The sequence below is a fragment of the Erinaceus europaeus genome, chromosome 1 (assembly GCF_950295315.1).
Source record: "Erinaceus europaeus chromosome 1, mEriEur2.1, whole genome shotgun sequence".
In the NCBI taxonomy this organism is placed as follows: Eukaryota; Metazoa; Chordata; class Mammalia; order Eulipotyphla; family Erinaceidae; genus Erinaceus; species Erinaceus europaeus.
Window position 1 is genome coordinate 187,604,438 of NC_080162.1, and position 15,746 is coordinate 187,620,183.

The window sequence follows — 15,746 nt, forward strand, 5'->3', positions numbered from 1 at the left end:
TTTTTTTAATATCATGGTCAGAAACAAACATTCACCAAATGAAATAGCAATAGTTGTTCTTTTAATTTGGACAAAATTCATACAAGCAATTTTATACTATGCAAATTAAGATCTTTTTTCAAATTAAGCATTTTCAAGTATATAATCCAGTATTTTTCAGCATATTCACAATGTCTAACTATCACAGACTAATTCTACCAAATTCCCGTATATTTCCATCGGTTGGCAGTCAATCTACTATGTTCTCTCTGATTTTTGTTATCGCTGAGGCTTTTCTCCTCCAGGCTAGCTTTTCCCATATATTCAGAGAAAGAGACAGAAAGGGAGAAACAACAGAGCACCAAAGCTTCCTCCAGTGCCATGGAAGCCTAGCCTTAAACTTTGACTGTGTGCATGGGAAAGCAGGCATGCTCCTAGGCGAGACATCCTGGATATTTCTCATATGGTACGTGACCCTTCTGTACCTGACTTCTTCTCTTTAGTGTATTTCCAAGATTTATCTATGCCATAACAAATACCACTGCTGCATTTCTTCCTATAGCTGAATAATATCCCATTATACCTGCTGTCACATTTTGTTTATTCATCAACAAGTGGAAATTTGGACTGTTTTCCTTTTTGGCTGTTCTGAACAATGCTGCTACAAATGTTCACATGCATTTTTGTGTGAACATGTGTTTCCAGTTATCTTGGGAGTATAGCTAAGAAAAGAGTTATTCATTCATGTGGAAAGAGTATCTTTAACACTTTGTGAAAGTCATGAGTCTACTCTTTAATTCAACTGTTATCACTTGACTTAGGTAACTGTGAGCATGCACATACACATAATGGAATATTATTCAGCACTTGTACCAGAATGATGTCTGGTTCTTTCTCTCTCTCTCTCTCTCTTTCTCTCTCTCTGTCTCCCACCTCTTATCTTCTTTTTTTTAAATATTTACTTATTTATTCCCTTTTGTTGCCCTAGTTGTCTTCTTGTTGTAGTTATTATTGTTGTTGTCATTGTTGGATAGGACAGAGAGAAATGGAGAGAGGAGGGGAAGACAGAGAGGAGGAGAGAAAGATGGACACCTGCAGACCTGCTTCACCGCCTGTGAAGCGATTGCCCTGCAGGTGGGGAGCCGGGGGGCTTGAACCAGGATCCTTATGCCAGTCCTTGCGCTTTGCACCACGTGCGCTTAGCCCGCTGTGCTACCACCTGGCTCCCCCGCTTCTTTATGAATAAATGATTTTTTTTTTAAAAGAGCAGATCAAATCAATGGGGTTTACAGTTAATAATATTTATGTACTTTTCCTGTATTTGGGAGCTACTCTCTTCCCTGCTCAGCTTTCTAGTCCTCTTGCCAAGTATGACATTATCTGTCCAGACAATAACTTTGGTCCACCTGCATGTTAACTGTCAGACCTGGGCAAAAACAGGTAGAGTCATGGGCTCTTTGGAATATACCTAAAATAGACCTACAAGCTTTTTCCAAAATGGAGACCCCCAAATCCTCATTGACAATATTCTTGCCTTGAGGTTCATGATTAGTCAACAATTTGTTCTGCTTTATATCTTAACTCTTTGTCAGCCACCAGGTTCCAGATGCCAGCCTGACTTCCCTGGACAGACGACCCCACCAATATGTCCTGGAGCCCTGCCTCCCCAGAGCCCTGCCCCACTAGAGAAAGAGAGAGAGAGGCCAGGAGAACAGATCAACCTGCCAACGCCCAAGTTCATCGGGGAAGCAATTACAGAATCCAGACCCTGGGTCCATACTCTCAGATGGTTAAAGAATAGGAAAGCTATCAGGGGAGGGGAAGGGATACAGAATTCTGGTGGTAGGAATTGTGTGGAATTGTACCTCTCTTATCCTATTGGTCTTGCCAATATTTCCATTTTACAAATAAATAAATAAGAACAGATTTTTAAAAAAATATTTATTTACATATTTGATATTGAAAAAAGAGAGATCAGAGCACCTTTCCAGCATCTGCAGTGCTGGGGGTCAAACCCAAGTATGTCATGCAGCAAGACCTGAATTGACCCACTGGGCTACCTTCCCAGCTGCTGTATTAACTTATAAAATCTGATTCTTTATAAAGAAGCCCTTTTAAGTGTCATTAACTGTGTTTATTTGTATAGACAATAAAGATAGACATGTACACAGATACAGCTATAGATATGTCTAGTTGTCTCACAGTGTAAATTAATTATGCATCCAGTACTAGATGTCATGTCTACAACTATATGACCCAGAACACACTTGATCTCGTCTAGATAGGTGTCGACTGAATGAGTATCTGGAGGGAAATGTCATTGGTCATAACTGTGCTCGTGTTGAGAAGCAAGTGACATTGAGGCTACCTGAAGAACTCAAGAGGGTCAGGTGGAGACGTGCCATGGGAGAAGAGAGGTTATGTAGCTGAGCTGGAAGACAACTGGCCTCGCCTCATCTACTCATCTTTTCAGGAGAAGGTTTTAGAATTCAGGAGAAAAATTAGTACTTAATGGAGATTAATTTCAACTTACCCTGTGAGTTTGAATCATCACTTTGCCTTGTAAATATTTACAATTCTTCTATTAGCTACACATCCCCCTGATACTTACACTTTATTCATAAGCAGCTTCAGTTATGATCTGTAATTGCTAATTAAGATGGGTAAGAGCCACAACAGATTGGGGTTGCCATATCACTATGGAAATGACACTCCTTCCTGCCCCCCCCCCCCCCCGTGAAAATAACATTTACCTCACTTCGGTCAAATCTGAGGCAACTCACCTCTTCGGAGATGGAAGTTGACTTCCAGAAAGTGTCCTGTGAAATTGACTGAAGAGGCAGGGCAGTGGATCACTCAGTTGAGCACACATTACAATGCACAAAGACCCCAGTTCAAGCCACAATCCTCACTTGCGGGGGAGGGGGGGAAAGGAGCTTTACAAGTGGTGAAATCAGCTGCATATCTCTCTCTTTCTCTCTTTCCCCTCTATCTCTACTTCTGTCTCTAGCCAAAATAAGTAGATAAATAAAAGTTAAGTATTTTTTAAAAATTGAATGAAATATAACAATGAGTTAATTCCCTTGGCTGCCTTGAGAACCAGGGTATTTGGTGCCTTATGGTAACCTCCCCTTCTCCCATCGCGTGTCTCCACTTGATCCTCTGAGTTCTTCATGTAGCCTCAATTGCATACCTTTACTTATAGACATAGTCAGATTCCACTGCTCAAGGACCTGGGTTCAAACCCTCTGTCCCACCTGCAGGGGAAAAGCTTTGTAAGTGGTGAAGCGGCATTGCAGGTGTTTCTCTGTCTCTCTCCCTCTCTATACACCCCCTTCCCTCTTGACTTCTGGCTGTGTCTATCCAGGAAATAAATAATTTTTAAAAGAGTGAAAGATACCACAGCACTGAGTGCTGTGGGGGACCGTCTTAAACATGGGTCCCATACATGGGATATTGGGTACTTTGCAGGGAAGGGACCAGAACTTGGTATTGGTGGCGAGGTAAAGAACAGATTTTGTAAAGCAACATTCTTTCAATAAGAGTAAATTAGTTTAAAAATTGCATTTGGGTCTCTTATTTCAACAACCTACTATCTCCACAAATGTCCATCTTTCACTAGTGTGGCTCTCTTCCTTCATCAGTTCCTTAATTCAAAATTTCTTTTACTTTAGAGACTACTTAAAATAGATGAGAGTTTTTTAAAAAAGTATGCCATTTTAAAGCAAATGTATGAAAGGAAGGTAGCTTATTAGTCATTCCAAGTTTGCCTGGATTTTTTAAAGATTAAATTTAGACAGCCTGAAAAAGGGAAGTGGAAGAACAAGAAAAATGTATTTGTCCATTTCATGAAAATACTAATAGGATTAAGTGCCATGACCTAATAATGAGAAAACCAATTGCCTGTACTTTGGACTTCAAGCTTACTTGGGATGATTATGTTCTGTAAAGCCAAAGGCAAATGCATTTCACAAAGATGGCCTTGATTGAGACTTCTACCAAAAGTCTTGCTCTATGATACGACACTATTGACATGGAGTAAAAATTCATCTTATGCTAGATAGATGTGGGTTTTTTTTTTAAAGCTAGCACTAAGGCACAGCACAATTTTATAGGCTTTTAAGCATGAAAAGACATCTGTCTTTTCATCATAGTGCTTGGTATTTTCATTGTGCTTTTCCACAAAGGATTCCACGCACCCTGGAAAAATGATCTCATTTTTCTTTACAAAATTTCAATGAGGAAAAAGCTTCATTAAATGATGGATTGGTGTAGTAGAACCCATACTCTTGTCGTTCCTCCCAGCTATACTTTGAAGTATCTAGGAACTCCAATTTATCATAGGTGAGTGTACAAATGTAGAAATGGTGATGGAAGAAAAGAGAAGGTTTATTCATACGTTTCAGTGCTGGGGAGACAGCATAATGGTTATGCAAAAAAAAAAAAAAAAAAAACCAACAAAACTTTCATACCTGAAGCACTGGTCCCAGGTCCAGTCCTCAGTATTACCATAAGCCAGAGCAGTGCTCTGGCAAGGGAAAAAACAAAGAGATATTCTTAGAAAGTCTCTATGATAAAAATTTATAAATAGAAGAAGCTGAGCTAGGTCTGTAAGACTGATATGTATGATAATTTTTTAAACTTTGTTTTATTTGATAGAACAGAGATATTAAGAAGGAAGGGGAGGTACAGAAGGGGAGAGAAAGACAAACACACCTGCAGCATTGCTTCATCATTCTTGAAACTTTCCCTTTGCAGGTGGGGACTGGGGGCTTGAACCTGGGTCCTTGTGCATAGTAATATGGGCACTTAACCAAGTGCAGCACCACCCAACCCCCTATATGGTAATCCTTTAAAGAAATAAAGAACTTGGAGTGCTAATTTCCTTTCAAATATATACCCCTTCTTAGAGAACACTGACCCTTTTCTTTCCTATAGAACTGGACCTTTATTTTACTTTTAAAAAACATTTTATTTATTGTATTAATGAGGACTATAGAAGAAGTGAAAGAGAACATACCAGATATGGCTCTGGTATCTGTACTGCTGGGGATTGAACTCTGGACCTTGTGCTTGAAAGTCCAGTGCTTTACCTACTGTGCCACCTCCTTGGACCACAGATTTGGACTTTTATTAGTTGAGGAAGCAAAGGGAGCATTCCTAGGCGGAGTGGCCTCTTGCCATTATGCAGAAGCCATGGAAAGCTGCGGATTGTAGGGACAAAAAGCACCTCCTGGATTTGGCATTTGCTGTATCAGAATCTCCCTGATAATATCCCCTAGCAAACAGAATCTCTGGTGGAAAAAAAGAATCTTAAACAGATAGGGAAGTCCTCTTGGTCAATTATTGTTAAGAAGGCATCCAGTTGATCCTTATTGCTGTTATTTCTGAACTTGTCTACAGTTACTGTCAAGACTCTTGGTCAGTTTGGAAAGAAAATAAGTTTATTTGGCTATCAACCATGATTAAAGTGGATGTTAGAGAAGACTAGCCCTGGATTACTTTCACTCAGGTACAGAGTACAAAATGCCCTACCACTGTGTGATTCCTTTGGTCTTTGTGTCCCTAAGCAATAAACCTCGTTCTACCTTCCAAGGGTCTCTTTTAGTAGATTCTTGTTTTGTTTCCGAGACTTTGAATCATGATTAGCAGCAAGAATCTGGGAGATAGAAAGCTATACCATCATGCCTAGACTAGAAGGTTTCTATGTAAATTCTCACAGGCATTGACCCCAAGAGACTCAAGAGGAGCAATGTATGAAAAAGGAAACTTGTCTGTGTGTTCTCATTTTAATGGGGTGTCTATATTCCCTACAAAAATCAAAATAACATGTCAAAGAAGAAATCTAGCCCAGCTTTATTATTTTTTGAGAGCACAATCAAGAATAACAAGTCAAGCAGTATATGGATTAAACAGTTTGTAATTTTATTAAATTTCACTGGCTTTCATTCACTGCATGGTAAATGATTTGATCTAGGTCCCTAATTGTAAGAATAGCCTCAAAAAAGAAAAAAGAAAAAAAATAATATTCTCAGTGGATTTTCCAGTCTGCTCATACATTTTGAATAACTTGCAGAATATAAATGTGCAATTTAGATAAAAGTAGATGCTTTTGACAGCATACTAGTACCCTAATCAGCTGAAAAATAATATTTGTATGACATTAAAACAAAATTAATGACAAGATGCTGATTACATGAAAAGACTTTGGGTTGTAATTATTTAAATTTGCAAACAACTCGGGATAATTAATGCTTTAATTAGGATATGGTCTGGAATTCTAGTTTACCAAATTAATAAAGGCAATTAAAAGTCACATTTGTCAGATAAAGTGGTCTGAAAACTTAAAAAGTAGTTAGTTGTTACTTTTTTTTCTTAATCATATGAACATTTTTTTATATATTACGCTTACAATATAAACTTTGTTTCCCAAACCCCAACCCTAGTACAATGTCTGTCAGATGGCTTAAGAAGTTAATGAGCTGGACCATATATGACCTCATCATGATTTAACAGGCTGGGGTATAAATAGATCTGCCAACATCCATGTTCAACAGAGAAGCAATTACAGAAGCCAGACCTTTCATCTTCTGCACTCCATAAAGATCCCACACACATACACCCAGAGAGGGATAAAGAGTAGGGAAGCTTCCAATGGATGGGAGGGGATATCAAACTCTGGTGGTGGGAATTGTGTGGAATTGTACACCTCTTATCCTACAACCTTGTTAACCATTATTAAATCACTGATACATCTTTAATTTAAAAAATTAGTGAGCATTATCCAAGGACAACTACCTATAGGAGACTGAGAATCTCCCAGACTTGTTTCTGGATTGTTGTAGGGCACAGTGAAACAGCATGTCTTTTTCTTGCCCCAGTATATTAGTAAAATACTGCAAAGGCTGATATTGACTTTGACCAAACTCCCACTTTCACAGAACTTTTGGGTCCAAGTGGCAACTTTCACCACTGTATATTTAACACATGCCTCTCAAAAACATTTTCAAGTTCGTTTACCACATGGTGATGGTGAAAGCCAAAGCCAAGAAATTTCCCAGTGGTAGGAAAAAAATAATGGAATTTGATAAATTTTGGTGGGCCAGTGATTTGGGAAAAATTAAACCTAGAATCCTCCTGCCTTTACCCTCATGTTAACCCATAGTCCATGAAGAGACCCTTCTCTCAGATCAGAACCGGAAGTAAGTTGTTGGAGGCATGCTGCTGACAGGAAAGAAAACCAAGCAGAGGAGCGGGAGGCCGCCAGTCATACTCCTCCTCCAGCTCTGTCATGTGACTGAGAGAGAAACCAGGAAAGAGAAAGAGAAGGAGAAAAAGAGAAAAAGAAAAAGCCTCATGGAGAGCCGAGAAAGAGAATCTTTTCCTCGTAGTAAAAATGAATGAAGATGGCTGGACCACAAACTCATGTCTTACATAGGTTTTATCACATTTGAGGATTATTATACTTCTATTTCAACCGGTCTAATTTGGAATTTTTTATTTTGCCTCCAGGGTTATTGCTGGGGTTCTGTGCCTGCCCTACGAAGCCACTGCTCCTGAAGGCTATTTTTTCCTTTTTGTTGCCTTTGTTGTTTATTGTTGTCATATGGGACAGAGAGAAATTGAGAGAGGACGGGAAGACAGAGAGGGGGACAGAAAGATACCTGCAGACCTGCTTCACCGCTTGTGAAGTGACCTCCCTGCAGGTGGGGAACCGGCGACTAGAACCCAGATTGTCCTTCAGCTTCGCGCACCATGTGCGCTGGACCTGCTACACTACCGCCTAGCCCCCTTCTAAACTGGATGAAGCATGAACTTGTCTTAACCGTATATTTATAGACTGATCATGATCCATATCCACAGAAGGTTGGAAAGCCGTGCCATTTTTCTAGAATTCAAGGTGTTGCATTATTTCATCAATCATTTGTTTACAAACAAAGAAAAACTAAAAAGTAAGTTTCAAATGTGAACCCTCCGAAAATTAGTAAATAAATAAAACATAGGACGTAGGGGCTAAAGAGTTCCTATAAAGGAAACATCATACATGTGTAAGAAGGCATAGATTAATATCTGTATATTTTATTTTTAAAAAATAATATATTATTTAATTATTTACAGTAGAAACGGAGAGAAATTGAAAGAGAGCAGGGAGGTAGAGAGGGAGTGTTCCACTGCTTTGTGAAGTGTCTCCCCCACAGGTGGGGAGCCGAGACTTAAACCTGGATCCTTGTGCACTGTAGTGTGTGTGCGCTCAACCAGGTACACTGCAACCTGGTTCCGCTATTGTTATGTTTTGATTAGAACGTAATTTCGGGTGTGAAAGATAAAATGGAAATAACCAATAGGTTTGCCTACTTGGAAATCCTAAACTTCTTACACATTAAAAAAAAAAAAAAAAAAAGCCTGTACATGTAAAAAACCCAATTCAAGGTAAAATCAAGAAGTAACTGAAAAACCGAAACGTGCAGACTTGCAAACCAACTTTCTTTCAATAAAAAAGAAGTAAGTGATTAAACTCTTTTACATTTTGCTTTCTATTTTGAATCATTTTCCTCTTAAAGATACAACTTAGTGAAAGAAACATAAAAAGATAACATGTTGTATGATTCCATTCATATGAGACATCTGGAACAGCCAGAGCCGGCTCAGGAAGAGATTAATGGCTGTTACGGGGCTGGGAGAGACCCCTTATGGATGTTTGGTTTCTTTTTGGGGTGATTCTGAAATTAGATGTTAGTGATGGCTGCAAAGCAAAGCAACCACTGAATTGTATACTTTAAAAGAGCGGATTTCATGATATGTGCACAATAGTATACATATATTTTAATTTTTTAAAGTAAAAAGTGTGTGCCATGGTCCCAGAAAAAAAAAAAAAGATACAACTTTATCCTTCGGTAGATAAGGAGGTCATTGGAAATATGCATTATGATTTACGCACATAGATATGAAAGTTAAGAGAAACTAAAAGCAATTACATGTTGAAACAGTTCAAATTAAATTAGAGATAGCCTACAACCAACAATCAGATCATTTAATAACACCAAGATATTTGTACCAAGATAATAGACCCTTATTAAAAAGAAAGAAAAATCAATAAATCTGTTCTGTTTTAAGATATCTAGACAGAAAAATAAGCTACAAGGAAGCAAAAAAATAATGATTATCACTAGAGGTAAATTAAGAATAATTGTTAATGTTTTCATTTCATTATTTCAATGATTGTTACTTCTTTCATTTTTGTTTCCAAATTATTTACCACAATTTATTTTTGTATTCAATTGTTTTATTACTCTTTGTGCTTTAAAGAAAAATATGGAACTCTGGTGGTGGGAATTATGTGGAATTGTACCCCCTCTTGCCCTCTTGTTGATCATTATCAAATCACTAGTAACACTTCTAAAATATAAAATGAATACTGTATGATACAATAATTACAACAGGCTCTCTTTTTTTTAATCCTTCTTCAGTCTAACATTCTCCCAACTGAGCTATTTTGGCACTTTTTAATCCTTCTATCTGGTTTATTGATGATATAGTACATGAGTTAAGCCAACACAAATTCAGGTCATTTATTTATATGATCTTTCTCTTCCTCTCTCAGTTTAAAACACAAGAGCTGCCCTTTCTTGGCAAAGTATGAAGATTATTTCATAAGATCTATGTCTTACCTGTCAAGTCCTTTCTAGGTTTCAAAACTTCCATTACCTAGTCTTCACAAGAAACACTTGTTTAGAGGCACTTGGCACTTACAAAATAACTATCACTACCAGTACAGGAAATGTCATCATTGAACAACTTCTGTACCTGTAAGTTTTCTTAATTTCTTCATTTGATGCTCCCTTATGCAAACCAAGAACTTCATATAGAGCTTCTCCAGATGTTGACATAGTCCGTTGTCTTTGGTTAGGTATGTTACATGCCATTTTCTCAGGCTACAAAATGAAAAGGGAGAAGTAGCTCTGAAGGTTATGCACACTGGGCCCTTCTCTCTAAAATGGAAGACAGTTCATTTTGACCTTTTGTAAAGTGACAATCTGAAATGCATTTTAGTGTCAGTTGCAAAAGGAAGTGGGTAGGGGTTAGAAGGACCAAAAGTAGCATTTCAAGTTAGGGTGTTACAGACTACAGGCAGCTAAGGAAATGGAATATGGTTTGGTCCACATTGTTAAATAGAAACAAAATGTTATCCAAATACCCAATAAATTCACATTTGTGGGGAATCAGTCCTCACAGCTCAGATATGTATATTTTTGGAAACATTAGCTTAATGTTTTGCATATCATCTAAATTTAGCCAGCAGTAGAAATAATCATTCTTTTTCCTTCAACTCTATTTACTTACCTATTATTAGAATCAGAGAGCTGTTTTTTTAGCTTTTTAAAATTAATTTTTATTTATTTTTACCAGAGCACTGTTCAGCTCTGGCTTAAAGTGGTGCAGGAGATTGAACTCAAGGCCTCAAAGTCTTTTTATATAGTTATTATGCCATTCCTCCAACAGTTTTTTTAGGTACTAGAGGGAAAAAAAATCCTGGTCTCTTCTGAGAATTGGGTTAGAATTTCTCTAACCTGACATCCCTAGGCAGAGGACCCCACCAATATGTCCTGGAACCCCACCCCTCCAAAGCCCTATCCCATTAGGGAAAGATAGAAACGGGGTGAGGGTATGAATTGACCTGTCAATGTCCATGTTCAGCAGAGAAGCAATTACAGGAGCCAGTCCTCCCACCTTCTGCATCCCATAAAGATCTTTGGTCCATACTCCCAGCGGGGGGTAAAGAATAGGGAAGCTTCCAATGGGGGCAATGGAGGTGATAGGATATGGAACTCTGGTGGTGGGAATTGCATGGAATTGTTCCCCTTTTATCCCACAATCTTGTCAATCATTATTAAATCACTAATACATACACACACACACACACACACACACACACACACACACATAAACACATGCAAAACAGTGGCTAAAAAAATTTTCTTCATCAGTGAGATGAGTGCCTCATAGTAGTTTTTGGTTTTCTGTACCTGGGATAAATCCTTTTCCTATGATCTGTCCTGAGGGGACTGACTGAGTTATCCCAAGTTCAAAGGAGCCACATTCCCAGTGTTCTGAAAGAGCTACACTCAGAGGCATTCCTGCATCTATGACTTAAATCTCTCCAAAACTTTGTTTATAATTTAAGAATAATAGACACATTTTAAGGATATGTAAGAATTTAGGAATAAGGCATATAATATACCCAAGATATATGAAGTTCAAAAAGAAGTCTTTTTACTAAAGTGGCAACAGTGTGTCACTGTGATCAGAGCCTTTTGAATTACGCTGTTGACCTTGCTGTGACTAACAGTGTCATTGTTATCTGTAAAAACTGGAGAAAGAAATGTACTTAAACTCATGACGCTGTAATAAGAATTAGATGAGTTAATATAATAATTTAAAAAGCAGCATACCATTTAAAATGGCATTATATTTTAAAGACTCTATCAAGGAGAAAGATAAAAGCAGAAAGAGTAAAAACAAGACACCACTTTGGTACATGTGCTGCTGGGGACTGAACTCGGGACCTCAGGCTTGAGGGTTCAGTGCTTTATCCACTGTATCACCTCCTGGACCACAAAACAGCAGTTATATATAAATGAAATGTGGTATGTGCAAACAAAAGACTATTTAGCCAAAAAGGAAGTACAATTCTGACATGATGTAGATGAGCCTAGAAAACATTATAATAAGTAAAATAAGTCAGCCACAAAAGAATTGTATGGCTTCTCTTACCTGAAACATGTAAATCCATTGATAAAGTGGAATAGTGGATTGGGGGATGGGAAATATACAAAATAAAATAATCATATCTGAAAAAAAAGTAAGGAATGAGGGCGGGGAAATGAGTTTTTACTGAGGGTCTAATTTCTATTGAGAACGATGAAAAAGTTCTGGAAAGCAAAACAAAGCTCACCTGGATAGTGCACTTGCTTTGTGGTTTATGTGATCTAGGTTTAAGCGTGCCCCCCCCCCCCACTGCACTGGGGGAAATTTTAGTGGAAGTTTTGGTGCTGTGATATTTTTTCCTCACTCTCTCTGTTTCTGTATGTCTTATTATTATTTATTTTCTTTTTTAATCTTTATTTATAGGATAGAGATAGCCAGAAACTGAGAGGGAGAAGAGTGATAGGGAGAGAAACAGAGACACTCACAGCACTGCTTCACCACTTGCAAAGCTATTCCCCTGCAGGTGGGGACAGGGGCTCAACCTGGATCCTTGCACATTATAACATGTGCTTTCAACCAGGTCCACCACCACCCAGCCCCTATCTGTCTTTTTTCCATCTGAAAAAAAGAAATGATTCTGAGAAGTGAAGCTCCAATCATGATATGAGAGAGAGAGAGAGAAGAAGAAAGGGAAAAGTTCTGAAAATACATGTCGGAGATGTTTAGATAACACTAGATTAGCGATGTGGGACCTGGGGGAAGGTCTGGAAAAATGAAGGAGCAGCGCGGAGCCTTCTCACTGGGAGGAACTTGTCCATTTCTTCCAGGTTTTCTAGCTTGGTGGCATATAGTTGTTCATAGAAGTCTCAATTTATTTGGGTCCAATTACAGAAGCCAGACCTTCCACCTTCTGCACCTCACAATGACCTTGGGTCCATACTCCCAGAGGGTTAAAGAATAGGAAAGCTATCAGTAGAGGGAATAGGATACAGATTTCTGGTGGTGGGAATTATGTGGAGTTGTACTCTTCTTATCCTATGGTTTAGTCAATGTTTCCTTCTTAGAAGTAAAAAAATTTTTTAAAAGATTGAATGGAATTAAAAAAATAATAAAGTTTGATTTAATAAATGGTATAAAAATTAAGAAAAAAGAAGCATATAGCTCAGTTGAATTCTGACACTGGGCTTAATTTGTTTAAGTAGTTCTTTAAAAAAAATTTTAATACCTAAATTACCTATAATCTCAGGCCTGATAGATCAAAATCATTTGGTCCTGTTAGTGTCTAAGACATTCTTATTAAAAGATATCCTAAAATTTCAGAAATCATAGTTAAGTCAAGTATGTTATCAAACAAGGAAATGCCCAAAACTTGTGGTTTACTAAGACCCTCACTAAAGACCTAGGTCTGTTTCCTCCCTGTCTCAAGGCTGAACATTGTAAATTTAATAGCAGCTTGGATATAACAAATGATATTCAAGGTCTTAATAAGTGAGAGAAAGTTTAAGCTTATCAAAGAAAGGACTACAAAACTGGAAAGAGTCAAGAGATTGGCTCACCTAACAATGGTCATTTTGGCCAATACTAAACTGCCTCATCACCTGAAGTCCTAGTCACAGAATCTTTGGCTGCCCCCATAGATACTCTGGGCCTGTATTTCTAACGTATTTCTCTCTTTACTATGACTGGCCACTTTATCAGGAATGTCTTCATTAGCCCTTTTGTGGATATCTCCAGGGCCTTACCTTCACTACAAACTAGAAATGGTAAGGACTGCCCCCACTCTCCAAAGAGAAGTTGGGTCATCCTACTTTGCCACTTGAGGAGGACTGATCCTGTAATTTGTGTAGTCTAGATTGTCCGTAGCTATGACCATGGACTGTTATCTCAGATTGACAGGGGCCTGGAGGTTATACAAGTTCCTGTGCTAAATATGAATATTCATGGGCCCAGGGTCAGATCAATGTGGTAAATCATATTTATAGATTCTTTTCAAGTTTGAGAGCCCTAATTCAGTTTTCAAGTTCTATTCTCCACTCTGACACCATCCTCCAAGACAATATTTCTAGTCTACCTTCATGTTAATTATCAAACTCAAGCAAAGATTACTAAAGTCCTGGGCTCCTAGGAACATACCTAAAATAGATATCCTAGCTTCTTTTCCCTCTAGGGTCCCTAGTCTCATTGTTTTAGTCCTACTCTTTGTTCCCTACTTATTAAACATTTTTCCTGCTTTATATCTTCAGCCACCAAATTGCAGATGTTACAATTCCATCCTGACCTCGCTAGGTAGATGATCTCATCAATATGTACACAGAACTTCACATCTCCAGAGCTCTACTCTACTAGGGAAAGATAGAGAAAGGCTAGAGATATGGATCAGCTGGCTAATGTTCATGTCCAGTAAAGAAGCAGTTAAAGAAGCTAGAATTCCTTCCTTCTGCTCCTCAAAAATAATTTTGGTCTGTGCTCCCACAGGAGAAATGTTAAGGGAAGATGACCAGAAGCATTTTAATCCTAATTCCATTGGGACTTGGAATTTTTGTGACCAAGAACCTTTGTTTATGCACTATCACTGAGAGGGAAAAGGTTCTGGAGAACACCCTTGGAAGTTAAGCACTGTTTCCCTTACCTGAGAGGAAAGAGGAAAAATAAAGCACATCCAGAAGTAATAACAGGTGTAGGTGTGGCTTAGAAAGGATATGAAGGTAGGGCCTTAGAAGTGAATAAAAAACGGGCATCAGCCACATTTGCCAAAATGGCCCACATGCTTCTCTGATAATATGCTTTTCCATTTTCTTTATTAAAAGTTATTGGTGGAGGGGGCTGGGAGGTAGTGCAGCAGGTTAAGTGTACATGGTGCAAAGCGCAAAGACCACTTATGGATCCTGGTTGAGCCCCTAGCTCCCCACCTGCAAGGGGGTTGCTTTGCAGGTGGTGAAGCCATCTGCAGGAGTCTATCTTTCCTCCTATTTCCCCCCTCTTCTCTTGAAGTTCTCTCTTTCCTATTACAACAACAACAACAACTATAACAATTACAACAAGGGCAACAAAGTAGGAAAAATGGCCTCCAGGAGCAGTGGAGTCGTAGTGCAGGCATCGAGCTCCAGTGATGACCCTGGAGTCAAAAAAAAAAAAAAGTGATTGGTGGAGAGAGGGACCCCTATACAGAATACTTAGGACAAGGGGGAGGAAAAAGCCTTTAACGATAGAATAAAAATCACTAATTTGAAGTTTATAATTACAAAAAAAAATGTCATGGTACATATACTCAATGGAGTCCTACACAGCAGTTAAACAAAAAGACTATAAGGTGTCCTTTGGGACTAAATGTATGGGACTGACAGTGGTTGTTATTAGTGAAGTAATAAAGGAAGTGAAAAACAGCTACAGGATGACTTAACTCACAAGTGGAATATAGAGAATTGAAACACATGAACTTTATATATAGTTAACCTCTACCTATGACCTTTGGGGGGTGGGGGAGAAGCACAGAACTTTGGTGGTAGGCCTGGTGTGGAATGATTCCCTATTATCTTATAACTTTGTAAATCACTAGTTAAAATATACATTAAAAAAGATTCTAGGTCAACAACAGAACAGCAAACAACACAGTAAAAAAAAAGAAGAAGAAGAAAGTAGGTGAAAGATCCAAATGGTTCTCTAAAGAAGATATTCAGATGGCTCAGAAGAGTGTGAGGAAATGCTCCATCTGATTTATCATGAGGAAAATGCAAATTAAGACCACAATGACATTCTACCTACATCTGTGAGATTGGCCACATCAATAAGAGATGGCAAATGTTGAAAAGGATGTAGAGAAAAAGGAACCCTGATACACTTTCAATGCGGTAGCTGGTGCATTCTCTACAGAGAACAGAATGGAGAGTCCTGAATACGTGAAAATGGAAATACCTTATTATCCAGCTATACCACTCAGAGGCATATATCCAGAAGATATGAAAGCACTCATTCGAAAGGATATATGCATTCCTCTGTTCAGAGCTGCACTACTTACAATAGCCAAACTATGGAAGCAACCTCAATGCCCAAGGACGTATGAC

General features: G+C 38.4%; 1 protein-coding gene across 2 annotated transcripts in view; it reads right to left on the bottom strand.

Moving 5' to 3' along the window:
• Positions 1-15,746, bottom strand: part of DNAJC5B (DnaJ heat shock protein family (Hsp40) member C5 beta) — a 44,353-nt gene that overhangs the window by 22,161 nt on the left and 6,446 nt on the right. For both annotated transcript variants that reach the window (XM_007526937.2, XM_060204411.1), the window contains one exon: positions 9,784-9,911. In XM_007526937.2, the coding sequence (XP_007526999.1) occupies positions 9,784-9,902 (119 nt within the window). In that variant the 5' untranslated portion in view covers positions 9,903-9,911. The remainder of the gene's footprint in view (positions 1-9,783; positions 9,912-15,746) is intronic.